Raw genomic sequence first — 14,353 nt, 5'->3', positions numbered from 1 at the left:
GATATCGATGCTTCAGGCGGGATAGAGAGGGAGGTAAAAGGGGTGGAGGAGTTGCATTACTGGTCAAAGAGGATATCACAGCTGTGCTGAAGGAGGGCACTATGGAGGACTCGAGCAGTGAGGCAATATGGACAGAACTCAGAAATAGGAAGGGTGCGGTAACAATGTTGGGGCTGTACTACAGGCCTCCCAACAGCGAGCGTGAGATAGAGGTACAAATATGTAAACAGATTATGGAAAGATGTAGGAGCAACAGGGTGGTGGTGATAGGAGATTTTAATTTTCCCAACATTGACTGGGATTCGCTTAGTGTTAGAGGTCCAGATGGAGCAGAATTTGTAAGGAGCATCCAGGAGGGTTTTCTAGAGCAGTATGTAAATAGTCCAACTCGGGAAGGGGCCATACTGGACCTGGTGTTGGGGAATGAGCCCGGCCAGGTTGTTGAAGTTTCAGTAGGGGACTACTTTGGGAATAGTGATCACAATTCCGTAAGCTTTAAAATACTCATGGACAAAGACGAGAGTGGTCCCAAAGGAAGAGTGCTAAATTGGGGGAAGGCCAACTATACCAAAATTCGGCAGGAGCTGGGAAATGTAGATTGGGAGCAGCTGTTTGAAGGTAAATCCACATGTGATATGTGGGAGGCTTTTAAAGAGAGGTTGATTAGCATGCAGGAGAGACATGTTCCTGTGAAAATGAGGGATAGAAATGGCAAGATTAGGGAACCATGGATGACAGGTGAAATTGTGAGACTAGCTAAGAGGAAAAAGGAAGCATACATAAGGTCTAGGCGGCTGATGAAAGACGAAGCTTTGAAAGAATATCGGGAATGTAGGACCAATCTGAAACGAGGAATTAAGAGGGCTAAAAGGGGTCATGAAATATCTTTAGCAAACAGGGTTAAGGAAAATCCCAAAGCCTTTTATTCATATATAAGGAGAAAGAGGGTAACTAGAGAAAGGATTGGCCCACTAAAGGACAAAGGAGGAATGTTATGCTTGGACTCAGAGAAAATGGGTGAGATTCTAAACGAGTACTTTGCATCGGTATTCACCGAGGAGAGGGACATGACGGATGTTGAGGTTAGGAACAGATGTTTGATTACTCTAGGTCAAGTCGGCATAAGGAGGGAGGAAGTGTTGGGTATTCTAAAGGGCATTAAGGTGGACAAGTCCCCAGGTCCGGATAGGATCTATCCCAGGTTACTGAGGGAAGCGAGAGAGGAAATAGCTGGGGCCTTAACAGATATCTTTGCAGCATCCTTAAACACGGGTGAGGTCCCGGAGGATTGGAGAATTGCTAATGTTGTCCCCTTGTTTAAGAAGGGTAGCAGGGATAATCCAGGTAATTATAGACCGGTGAGCCTGACGTCAGTGGTAGGGAAGCTGCTGGAGAAGATACTGAGGGATATGATCTATTCCCATTTGGAAGAAAATGGGCTCATCAGTGATAGGCAACATGGTTTTGTGCAGGGAAGGTCATGTCTTACCAACTTAATAGAATTCTTTGAGGAAGTGACAAAGTTGATTGATGAGGGAAGGGCTGTCGATGTCATATACATGGACTTCAGTAAGGCGTTTGATAAGGTTCCCCATAGCAGGCTGATGGAGAAAGTGAAGGCGCTTGGGGTCCAAGGTGTACTAGCTAGATGGATAAAGAACTGGCTGGGCAACAGGAGACAGAGAGTAGCAGTAGAAGGGAGTTTCTCAAAATGGAGACGTGTGACCAGTGGTGTTCCACAGGGATCCGTGCTGGGACCACTGTTGTTTGTGATATACATTAATGATTTGGAGGAAAGTATAGGTGGACTGATTAGCAAATTTGCAGACGACACTAAGATTGGTGGAGTAGCAGATAGTGAAGGGGACTGTCAGAGAATACAGCAGAATATAGATAGATTGGAGAGTTGGGCAGAGAAATGGCAGATGGAGTTCAATCAGGGCAAATGCGAGGTGATGCATTTTGGAAGATCCAATTCAAGAGTGAACTATACAGTAAATGGAAAAGTCCTGGGGAAAATTGATGTCCAGAGAGATTTGGGTGTTCAGGTCCACTGTTCCCTGAAGGTGGCAACGCAGGTAAATAGAGTGGTCAAGAAGGCATACGGCATGCTTTCCTTCATCGGACGGGGCATTGAGTACAAGAGTTGGCAGGTCATGTTACAGTTGTATAGGACTTTGGTTCGGCCACATTTGGAATACTGCGTACAGTTCTGGTCGCCACATTATCAAAAGGATGTGGATGCTTTGGAGAGGGTGCAGAGGAGGTTCACCAGGATGTTGCCTGGTATGGAGGGCGCTAGCTATGAAGAGAGGTTGAGCAGATTAGGATTATTTTCATTAGAAAGACGGAGGTTGAGGGGGGACCTGATTGAGGTGTACAAAATCATGAGAGGTATAGACAGGGTGGATAGCAAGAGGCTTTTTCCCAGAGTGGGGGTTTCAATTACTAGAGGACACGAGTTCAAAGTGAAAGGGGAAAAGTTTAGGGGGGATATGCGTGGAAAGTTCTTTACGCAGAGGGTGGTGGGCACCTGGAACGCATTGCCAGCGGAGGTGGTAGATGCGGGCACGATGGAGTCTTTTAAGATGTATCTAGACAGATACATGAATGGGCAGGAAGAAAAGAGATACAGAACCTTAGAAAATAGGCGACATGTTTAGAGAGAGGATCTGGATCGGCGCAGGCTTGGAGGGCTGAAGGGCCTGTTCCTGTGCTGTAATTATCTTTGTTCTTTTTTTGTTCTATTCTAATCCCGTTTTCCAGCACTTGGCCTGTAGCCTTGTATGCTATGGTGTTTCAAGTGCTCATCTAAATACATCTTAAATGTTGTGAGGGTTCCTGCCTCTACCACCTCTTCAGGCAGTGTGTTCCAGATTCCAACCACCCTCTGAGTAAAAACATTTTTCCTCAAATCCTCAAATGCCCTCACTATTTATGACACCACCAATTTCCGTGTCAGCTCCGAACCTACTGATCATACCTCCTATATTCACGTCTAAATCATTAATGTACACTACAAACAGCAAGGGTCCCTGTGGTACACCACTGGTCACAGGGCTTACACTCGTAAAAACAACCCTCGACCATAGCCCTCTGCCTCCTGTCACTAAGCCAATTTTGGATCCAATTTGCCAAATTGCCCCGGATCCCATGAGTAAAAAATGTTTTTACTCAGAGGGTGGTTGGAATCTGGAACACACTGCCTGAAGAGGTGGTAGAGGCAGGAACCCTCACAACATTTAAGATGTATTTAGATGAGCACTTGAAACACCATAGCATACAAGGCTACAGGCCAAGTGCTGGAAAACGGGATTAGAATAGTTAGGTGCTTGATGGCTGGCACAGACACGATGGGCCGAAGGGCCCGTTTCTGTGCTGTAAAACTCTATGACTCTATGAAGTATATGATGGTCCTGCTCAGCTGAGGAAAACGATCCAATTGGATCCAATTTGCCAAATTGCCCCGGATCCCATGGGCTCTTACCTTCTTAACCAATCTCCCATGCGGGACCTTATCAAAAGCCTTACTGAAGTCCATGTAGACTATATCAACTGCTTTACCCTCATCCACACATCTAGTCACCATCTCAAAAAATTGAATCAAGTTAGTTAGACATGATCTCCCCCTGACAAAGCCATGCTGACTATCCCTGATTAATTCCTGCCTCTCCAAGTGGAGATTAATCCTGTCCCTCAAAATTTTTTCCACTAGTTTCCCTCCCATTGATGATAGTCTCACCGACTCACCTCAGCCAATAGGAAACCTTAAGATAGATTTTCAACCTGTTACCCAGGTTGGGTAAAATTAGCTTTGCGGCTTGACAATGTGTTACAGAAATCACCCAATTTTCATTTCCATTCATTCCAATAGGAATGAGAAGCTGACAGTTTCTCTAATTGGCTAATTTTACACCCAACAACAAATTAAAAATCTATCCCATGACTTCCTCCTCCAACCTGTGTAATAGTGTAATGAACCCGATTCCCCCCATTTCACGACATCACATATTTGTTCTTCAACACTGCACCACAATGGTGCCCATTTAAAGAACACTCCTGAAGCAGTACATTAAGAGTGTATAAAAGGTGCAATGTAGGGACCGTCTACTACTGGTCCTAATAGTTTTTCATCATACTTAGCACTTGTCAGTTTTTAGAATTATCATAGATGAAGAGCGAGGAAGAAGTATTTATTAATATTTTATATGTAAATTTATTGAATCATGTAGTCATGAAAGCCAAATGGAGTAAATAGTCACACCGAACACATTTCCTAGCACTGTCCTTAGTGGCAGCTCACTGTAAACACTTTGCTTTTTCTACTTCCAGGTTTCTCTGCACTTTCAGATGACCTGTACAGTCCAAAGACCACGCGATTTGGACAACCAACGTCCAGAGAGCTGTATGGTGATCTAGCTCATGTAGCCCATGAACACCATGGCGAATGCTTTCAAGCACAACCGCCACTCGTCTCAGAGGAAGATAGTTCCATCAGTTGCTGTAAACCTCAGGAAGCTAGCCCACAGGGCAGAACAAAGCTACAGGATCAGTTGGAGGAGTCAGGGGAGGAATTGCCCATCTCCAAGCTCTTAAAACAAGCTCAAAAGGAAAAAGAAGCTGAAGCAAAGCAGAAATCACTTTGTGACACTCAAAAGGAAACACCCATGTAAGGTTTCATTTGGCTTAAGCTTAAAAGGCTGATGTGACTAAATTATTTGTTAAATGAGTTTATAATATTCTTAGTGCAATGAGGTGAGATTATGTCAATTATACATTGGATGCCTACATGAGTGCTGTTTTGCCAATAGATCAGATAGCTGAAAGTACATTGAAAAAATTTGTAGGAACATGTTAAACATTCATGTAACAACATGATTGTAATTTCTATCCTTTAGTAGTTGTGACTTGGAATTTCTAAGTATTTTCCAGTGCGTGAAGCTGCCCACATTGTGGAGGGAGTAAGCTGGATATCCCCTCAGCTGTGCTATATTAACCTCCTGTCGTTCAGTACAAAACAACAAACAGTCAAGTTAAAGATGGGTACAGCTGATACTGCATCATATTTCAATTTTGATACAATATTGTAAGAACTGGACTCAGATATTTAATATTTTTTTATTTAAGGCATACATTTTGGTAAGAGTGGTTGACATCTATTGGGCTTCTCCCAGCATTTCTTTCTCACTGGTCCAAAATTTTCAAAAAGACAGCAAGAAACATTACTTATACATTGTTATCATGTGTTTCTCTGTGGCAGTGTCAGAACCACTTAAGAAATAGTTGGCTTGAAGCCAGTAAGGAAAGTTTGAGCCAATAGTTATTTTTCTGCCTGCTTGATGTGCATTATAGAACTTTTGTTTTAAAAAAAAGTGGATCATGCACAGTAATAATAGGAAGTCTCTTTAAACCTCAATTGTACAATACAAAAACTAAAGTGATCTATCATTGTAGTTATTGCATTTAGGTCTTTTCATGAGTTTCTTTTTGACAATTCATAAAACACCTAAAGTACAGAGGATCTGATCTGCATAAAAAAGCCTTACACTTAGCAGAAGTCCATTGATGTAAACACATGCTGTAATGATATAGGTTTGGAACAAACTCACAAGCCCCAATTTTAACCTGAGGCAGGAGTGTGGTTTATGGGGGCTGCAGCGGGAAGGAAATGCCCATGATGACACTATCGTGGTGCCTGAGCAATTTTTATGCCGTGCTGTCAAGAAAAACGATATGCAAAATGATGACTTTTAAGTCATTGGTTCTAAATTTACATTCAATTTTTAATGGAAGAAATCCTGCAGTTAGCTTTTTAAAAAACTGGCACCCAAGATGGTCGCTGCAATTTGCATCTGAAACACCTTTTTACATACCAAGGCCTCCAACAGGAAGCAGAGGTCTGAGGAGCATGGACCCAGAACAATGGCTTGCTCTAAGTGATTGAATGACCTAATATTGCTTCATTAGCATGACATTCAAGGCAATCCTGACACCTTGACTTTGAAAGAGAAAACCCCTCCAAGTGTAAATATTGGCATCCTGGGAGCTGGGGAGCCAATTCTGAACCTTGAATCTTTTTAGAAGCTTCCAGAGCATACACTGATGCAGTTATGTGATCATCTGTCCATCTCTGTGAAAGCTGGGAGTTTCCTTGAACAAAGAGAGACAAGCAGTAACTCAGACTGGGAGGAACATAAAGGCTGTGTGCCTCCTTCCCTCTGTCTCCAGATAACACCACAAGTTTGAAAACCAGTTGCGACTGTGGACCCTCCAAGCCTACAGATTGCTACAGACAGAGACCAGGGGAAGAGAGCCACCTACAAATCTGCCTCCAAGAAAACCTTGAGTCAGGCAGTCCAGCCACAAAGTGCATTTTGACCAGCCAGAGACTTCAAGAATACAACTTCATCCAGAAGACCACCAACCAACCTCACAGACTGTGTATTTAATTTTTATTTATTCTGGATTCCAATCCAACCACAAAATCTACATTTGACTCTGTAATCTACTTGTGTGTGAGTGTGATTCTCGTGTGGTTGTGTGCGTGAATGTATAGTGTATATTTTTCTTTTTTTTACATCGGGTTTAGATTGTTAAGTATAATAAACTCACCTCTTTCTTGTTTAAACTCAAGAAAATCTGTCCGATTGGTTCTTTCACGATCACATTAAAGGGAAAAGATAAAACACTCTGAGGCGGTAAGCACGACCACTGTTTAAAAAGAAATAAACCCTGTTGCTGTCAAATAAGAGGAAGGGTAAGAGGGTGCCTGTGACCCCCTCCTCACCTGATGGTAACACCTGCCCTCAGTTAAATGTCCCAAGGCTGACTCCCACCTGAAGCTGGCAGGGATAATGTGGAGGCCGGGAGCGGGATGCTACCATGGATTCAAGGAAACCATCCCAGGCAATGTAAATGAGAAAGGGGCAGGTGGATTCCCAGTGATCAAGCTCAGAGGAGAAAGGGAAGCCTGGGCAGAGGGAGCCTACGATTTCCTTATGCAGCCAGTAGGAGCTATCTTGATCCTGCTAGCCCATAAGAAAACTTTTAAAAAATTAATTTACCTGGGCATCCTCTGGCTCTGATTCTGCTCACTGCCAGCTCTTGTTGGTAGTTTGTGCCTCACGCATTTCAAAATTAAAATAGAGGCAGCGTTCAAATTACATTATTGGGCAATGCGGTGGGGGGCCTTTTGGCCTTCAAAACCTCTGAAGCTGCAGGAACATAATGGGTAGCACCTGACCTCCATTTTAACCCCAAGCTTGCATCATGCCCAGTGGGCAGACAGGGTTAGAATTGGAGCTGTAGACGAATTTTATCTTAGCAGCACGGTGTCGATGTCAGGGGAAACCGATGCCGAGATCTCTGCATCACCTTTTTTCCAAAAGGCCTGCCCAGTTTAGTGCCCATCAGGCACTTAATTGGACAGAGGTGGGCCTTCGATAAGATTTTGGACCCCATCACCAGAAATTGCGGCCTTGCAGAGCTGCCAGCCAATAAGAGGCCGGCAGCTGCAGCACCACCGCGGAGGCAATGGCTGCTGCTGTAGCTGCACCTACTGGAGGATGAGAAGCATCACTAGAGCCAGACCTCAGGTAGGTCAGGTCGGGAAGGGTGTCGTGGGGTGAGGATTGCGGAGGAGAGGGGTGGGTGGGCAGCAAGGCCAGAAGTTTGGCCTTCATCTGCCACCCCCCCTTTTCTGATGCTGGGTCCGTCTATCAGTCACTAAATGCCTTTGAACAAGAGATGGCGCCCTCCCTCCCCACCGGTGCCGGTAAGCAGTCCGCACGGTTTTTTATGCCGTGCTTCCCGTGTGGCACAGGGCTGCCTGCTACATGGGAAATTGCAGCTGCGGTGGAAAGAGGCCCTTGATTGGCAGTTAATTACCCGGTTAAGGGCCTCAATTGGTGGCAGGGCAGGAAGGCCGTTCACAGGCCTTCTCACCCTGGACTAAATTTCAGCAGAGGCAGGGTTCCCCACCTCCAAACCCGCTGCGGTGGAGAGCATAAAATTCCACCCATTGCCTCATCTAAGCTGAAAAGGTTAACAGAGGATTCAAATGCTTAATACAAAAGCAAAATACTGCAGAATTTGGAAAACTGAAATAAAAACAGAAAATGCTGGAAATAGCAAGTCTGGCAAGAGTTAATATTTCTCTCTCACAGATGCTGCCTGACCTGCTGAGTGTTTCCAGCATTTTCTGCTTTTAAGTCAAACTGACTGTCTAGTGAAGAGAAAGAAACACTGGGAACACGCCAAGCCGGTCAACTGTGGCAGTATTGCCAACAGTCTTCTCCTGACTAATTGTAGTGTGATGTATGTGGTGGCCAGGATCAGTTTGACTGCCTGACCTCTTCTTTGACTGAAAGGAAGAAATATCATTTCCAGTGAATGTGACCTTCAGCAAAAACATTCCCGTCTAGGGCTGGATTTTACCAGGCCCCTGACATTGGACTCCGTGGCGAGGGGGGGTGCCGGAAGATCGTTCCAGCAGAACCTGCCGGGAGGGCCAGGGGGCGGTGAAAACTGTTTCAGTTGGCTGAGGAAATTGTGGGAGGGGGTGAACTTCAAACTTGGAACAGTCTGAGGGGGCAGGTCAGATTTCAAAGGTAAGTATTTTAGTGGAGGGGGAAGGGCAAATAGTTAATGTAATTGTTATTGGAGGGTGAGAAGAGCCTTTTCAATTTTATCGGGTAGATTTTGGGGGGCATACCACTTCAAAAAATCAAATTGACCGGCAGGGCTGGCTGTCCTTTAAAAATGGCATCAGCGTCTGCACACAGGCAGCTGACACCATTGCCAGCGTTGGACAGCTCGGACCCCTCCACGTGATGGGGGTGGGTGGGATGCTCTGGCTAGTTAAATGAGCTGCCGTGCTGGAGATTGCAGCGGCTCTGTGGTACAGGCTGCCATTTTATATGCCCACCACCGAGAGTGGCTGGAGGCTCTTAAAATCCAGCCCCTAGTGTGAAATAACGCTATTGTGATGAATGTCAGGTACGTTAACACGTAGGGCTGAATTTTACCAACCCTCCGACATCGGGTGTCATGGTGGGGGAGCCCGGAATATTCTTCCAGGAGAGGCCCGCCATGACCCCTGACGCCGAGAAGGCCCTGCCGCATTTTACCGGCAGCGGTGAGGCCTTGGTACAGCCTACATTTTAATATTAAAATTAATTAAAACACATGCAAATAAACTCACCTTGTCCCGTACTGCGCCTTCGGATCTCCGTTCGGCCATCTGAGGCGTGACACTGGTGGGGAGGGGGGAGGAGTGAAATGCTCAGGGCGGGAGTTGCCAGGGAACGGTGAAAACTGTTTCAGTTGGCTGAGGAAATGGTGGGAAGGGGTTGAAGGGCAAAGATTAACCAAAATGTTTTTTTACGGGGGCGAGAGGGAAATAAATATATTGTTCAATCATTGGGGTAGGGACGGTGGAAGAGGGGCTTTGATGTTGTAGTAACTTTTTAGTCAAATAAAATGTGATGGTCTTTTTAAAAATTTAAATCATCTGTTAGGGTTTGAAGCCCTTTAAAAATGGTGCCGACGCCTGCCGGGGGATGGAGCAGCTGTCCCCTCTTGCGGCTGTCTCCTCTACATCATCGAAGAATATTCCGTGCATCCCGCCGTCGGAGGGCTGGTAAAATTCATCCCATGTGTTGGATGCCAGAATGAGTGCCATTCAAAGAAACTTCCAGTTGCTGGACTTCAGGATTTTCTTTGTAGCATTGGTTGCTGAAATTTGAAATAAACTGATTATACTGAAAATTGGTGGTTTGCGAGTGATTTGATTTTGATTGCATTTGTACTTTTACAGACGATCATTTTGGAAATCATGTGGAGTCCACAGTGATGGTTGATTTTGAAAGTTTGAATTGGGCCTACCATTGACCAGTAGATCATTAGAATATTGATTATTGCAGATTTACAGTCTTTGTTGTTATTGGGTAAAATTATTCTGCAGAAATTCAAACTGGGGACGGAAGGAAAAGAGTTTCAAACTTAATCTTTGGCTGTAATTAATAATATCCAAATGTTTGTAATATCTCCATGACATGAAAATTCTTGTGGACAGAGTAAGGAACCTAGAGACTGCAGCACCTGGTGAGGAACCCATTGATTTGGATAGAGGAAAATACAAGGAACTAGAAAAGTCTGATGTCCAGGGGAAAGAGGCAATTGAGCAGCCTGCAGAAATGATAACGCTGAGGATCGAGGAGCAAAGTCCCATTGTACAGGAGCCTGATGAAGTTCAAGTTTGTGAAGGGTTGCAAGCTCCCCAGACAACCGGCCCTACTATCGTAGAAACAACAAAGGAGCAGCCGGAGAACATTAAAAAAGCCTTTGAGGAGGAATCACTCAAAAAGGTAAGATTGTAACAGTGAGATTCTAATGTACTGAACAAATTTTTTTATAAAAAGACTATGATAGAGAAACTACTCATTTTTATATTGCCACCTGTTTACTGCAGTTTCTAGAAGATCAGTGTCTGTGACTAGGCTTTGTGCATTTACACTATTTAATCCCAGTCCCTGATCCTAGAGCCATAGAACCAAGAAATACAGGATTTACAAATTCAAAAGTACAAACACAAGGAGCCACCTATGGATATCCAGAATCTGAACTGAACCAAACAAGAAGTATAGGAGTCTCTAGTAAAAAAAAAACATAGCTCATGACTTTTCTCTCAGCAATACCAAAGTTTTATTGCTGTTGCTAACTTGATTTTTCACCTGCTGGTAACTACACTTTATTTAGTAGTTATTACTATGCTAGCTTTCTGATTTTCACCTCACGGAAATCTTCCAGTGCTCTCCTGTTTAGTCTTCTATCTCCCACCCTCTATAAACTTGAGTTCATCCAAAACTCTGCTGCCCGAATCCTAACTCATACCAAGCCCTTTTCACCCATCACCCTTATGCTCACTGACTTGCATTGGCTCTCTCCAAAACCACTGCGTTTCTCCAGCTCCGGCCTCTTTATATCCCCCTCTGCTTTCACCCCACCATTGAGGATGCTATCTTCAGCTGTCTAAGCTCAAAGCTCTGGAATTCCCTCCCTAAATCTCTCTGCCTCTCCACCTCTCTATTTTCCTTTAAGACCCTTATTGAAACATACCACTGCAAACAAGCTTTTTCTCACCTGTCATAAAATCTGCTTCTTTGGTTCATTGTCAGTTTTTGTCTGATTATGCTTCTGTGAAGCATCACAAGATGTTTTATTATGATAAGGACACTATATAAATGCAAGTTGTTTTTGCTGGAAAGAAATTGCTTTCTTGGATGGTAATAAGATTCGCTCAGAATAGACTCAGACATAGGATACTTTATTCCAAAGTACTTTTCTCAACAGTTCTGTTAGCAGACCAGTCTACAATGTAAGAATTGGTAAGCTTGCCTTTATTGAGGTCAGATTCACTTTTTGAGGTTCCTGCTGCAAAATCATTTTCATTTAAAATAGGCTGTCTCCGGACTAACCAGAGACCTAAAGGTTCCTGTTTAATCTGAATTTAATCTCCATTAAAAATGATTGAAAATTGGGTGGTTTATTGATGCAGTAGATTTGCGTCACAAATATTGGTGACGACTGGCATTGTGCAGTTCTCTTAGCTGCATCATTGTGGAGGAAACATGAGACATTGCCTACCTACTCACATAGATGAAAGGAATATCAGTGGAAATATCATCCCTTCTCCACTCTTGTCCACCTCAGACTAACCTATTTAGAATAGTATTGGTGGAAGCCTTTGAGCTGGTCATTTGTTGTAAACACTTGTTGTGCAGGAAATCTGGAAAGGGAAGAAACATTTTAAAATATTTTTAAAAAACTATTAAGGCAAGAAATCTTGAGCCAGTACAGTGCTTTTCAGTTTTTATAAAAGGTCATATTTTACTCCATAGATACGAAGAACAATTTTTAACCTTATAATGCTCTTAAGAAAGGACTTGCATTACAAAAAGACTTTCATATCCTCAGAGGACTTCATAGTGCCAATAACATAATCTGACAGGCGTCAGGTGAGGGAAAGCAAATATACTACAACCAGGAATCCAATATTTAAGTTGTTAACTCATAGATTGAATGAAATAATTCCTTATGAAAAGGTAGTAAATTAAAGCAAAGGCAGCCTTGAAAAGGATAAACCTATATGGTGAATAATAGTGTGGGACTTCAGTCTGTCAGCTTTGCAATCCTGTCTTGACTGCCTTCAACAGGAGATAGCAGAGGAACTGGGGGCTCTGGAAAGCAGTTCTGATGAGGAGACAGTAACCACCAGGGTCATCCGCCGACGGGTGATCATTCAGGTACCCAACACTGGAATGCTCTTCTTTGATCAAGTATAGAATCTGCTAGTTCTCAATTTAGATCAAATTGTTTGTGTGCACGGAATTAGCGTTATCCCTTTTCTGCACCGATGCATGCTAGGATTCGTGGCATGGTGTTAATAGCTATGGCTGTTGGCATTTGATGGAACTTTTACATAAAGTTTACCTTTTTTAAGACAGAGGAAGAGAACTGTGCCTTGCCTGTAATGTATTTTCTTTTCACTGTTGTTTGAATGGTGCATCTTTTAATTGTTCATTGCTATTAATATTCTTATTTTCATTTGAAATTTGCTGTGTTTGTGATCATATGAGTTTCTATAAAAATACATCTATTTGTGGATTTATAATTGACTGATTCCAGTTAGTCTTGCAAACATAACTGATCAGGAGAAAGGAAGAACAATGCATTTTCAGGGATTGGTATCAAATCTGAATATGTATCAACAGCTTTACAAGAGTTGTGTTATTTAAACAAAAGCGTCACTGGCAAGGCCAGCATTTGTTACCCATCCCTAATTACCCTTGCTTAGCCTTTTCAGAGAGCACTTATGAGTCAACCACGTTGCTGTGAGGCTCGAGACACATGTAAGCCAGACTGGGTAAGGACGGCAGATTTCCTTCCCTAAAGGACATTAGTGAACCAGCTGGGTTTTTATGACTATTGATGATAGTTTCATGGCACCATTGCTGAGCCTAGCTTTCAGTTCCAGATGTTTTTGTTAATTAATTGAATTTAAATCCCACCAGATGCTGTGGTGGGATTTGAACCCGACCCGAAGGCTTTAGCCTGGGCCTCTGGATTACGGGCTCAGTGACATTACCACTTTTCCACCGGCTCCCCTTAATTGTGCCAATTAGTAATGGTCCGTTTTTATCATAAAATTTCACCTTATATTTCATTGGCATGCTGGGAGTGGATGGTAGGGAATGACAGGGTTGGAGGGCAGGGTCATGTTGGAAGATCCTTCTCCATTCACCAATTTAATTCAGGTTGACTAGTACCAATTTTTAGAATATTTACACGGTAAATGTCTTTACTGATGGTGCTACTTTTTATTTTTGTTAACAAAATCAATTAATGGCACAGACTTTGCTGGAGCGGGGCATTTGTGTACCCATGTGTTAGATTTGTTCCTGCATCTTTCAGCTCAAAGTTTTTTCCCCTGTAAGTTGTTGGAAGTGCGAGCTGCTAATGGCACGGTGGGCTTCTGAGGCCTTGGTGAACAACGGAATGAACAGTGTATATCCTTAATCAGTGAGATAAAGGATTGATAAATAAACAGAGAAAGGACTGAGAAAGAGGGTTAATTATAGTGGATAAAATAAATGTCAAATCAGGTACAGGAAGAGAAACAAAGAGAGAGAAAGAAAGATTGGAATTAAGAGAGAAAGAAAAAGGGTGAAGTAATTTTTTTTGTTTGACATTTTTTAAATCTCTAACAACAATTCACAACCTGAAGGAATTAGACTCCACAAGTTGTTTGGAATTGGTAATTCATGACATATCTCTTCCTCACCACAAGTTGCTGGCTGATTTTCACATTAATAAGCTTGTGCATTGTTCACATGTCATTATTTTACTTCAAATTCTGGCCCGATATAAAGCAAAGTGGGAAACTGTGAGCCCAAGACTTTCATCTGAGTCCCATCCATGCTGGGAATGCTTGGCTGCAGAATCAGCCCTTTTAAAGATTAGCTAGAAAAAAATAACATCAACCCTTTCAGATAATTTCATCCAGATATATTTTCCTCTTCTACTTTTACCAAGAAATGTAGATATGAGTGTATAAAGTGCAGAGCACCATTTTACGTTCACATCTTTTATTCTGTCACCTTGTAAGCTGTTACTATTCCTTATGCCATTGAATATCATTCTGTTGTTTGTTTTTGTGGTTTCTACCATTTCAAACCTTTTGCTTAGGGATGGAGGAGTAAAAACATCAGTCAGCAAGAAAATCACTTGAGCATCCAATTCTGCATCCACTCTAAAATCAAGGCAGCTTATTTTGCTTTCACTCACCATCGTC

General features: G+C 43.0%; 1 protein-coding gene across 10 annotated transcripts in view; it reads left to right on the top strand.

Annotated features, from left to right (window-relative positions):
• Positions 1–14,353, top strand: part of ank2b (ankyrin 2b, neuronal) — an 802,067-nt gene that overhangs the window by 768,640 nt on the left and 19,074 nt on the right. For 9 of the 10 annotated variants that reach the window (XM_068039631.1, XM_068039677.1, XM_068039625.1 and 6 more), the window contains 3 exons: positions 4,333–4,669; positions 10,076–10,367; positions 12,216–12,305. In XM_068039631.1, the coding sequence (XP_067895732.1) occupies positions 4,333–4,669; positions 10,076–10,367; positions 12,216–12,305 (719 nt within the window). The remainder of the gene's footprint in view (positions 1–4,332; positions 4,670–10,075; positions 10,368–12,215; positions 12,306–14,353) is intronic. The other variant, XM_068039659.1, reaches the window with a different exon arrangement.

This window comes from Heterodontus francisci, chromosome 1 (genome assembly GCF_036365525.1).
Source record: "Heterodontus francisci isolate sHetFra1 chromosome 1, sHetFra1.hap1, whole genome shotgun sequence".
Classification (NCBI taxonomy): domain Eukaryota; kingdom Metazoa; phylum Chordata; class Chondrichthyes; order Heterodontiformes; family Heterodontidae; genus Heterodontus; species Heterodontus francisci.
The sequence above is the reverse complement of the archived record's forward strand: the minus strand, read 5'-3'. Positions and strand labels throughout refer to the sequence as shown.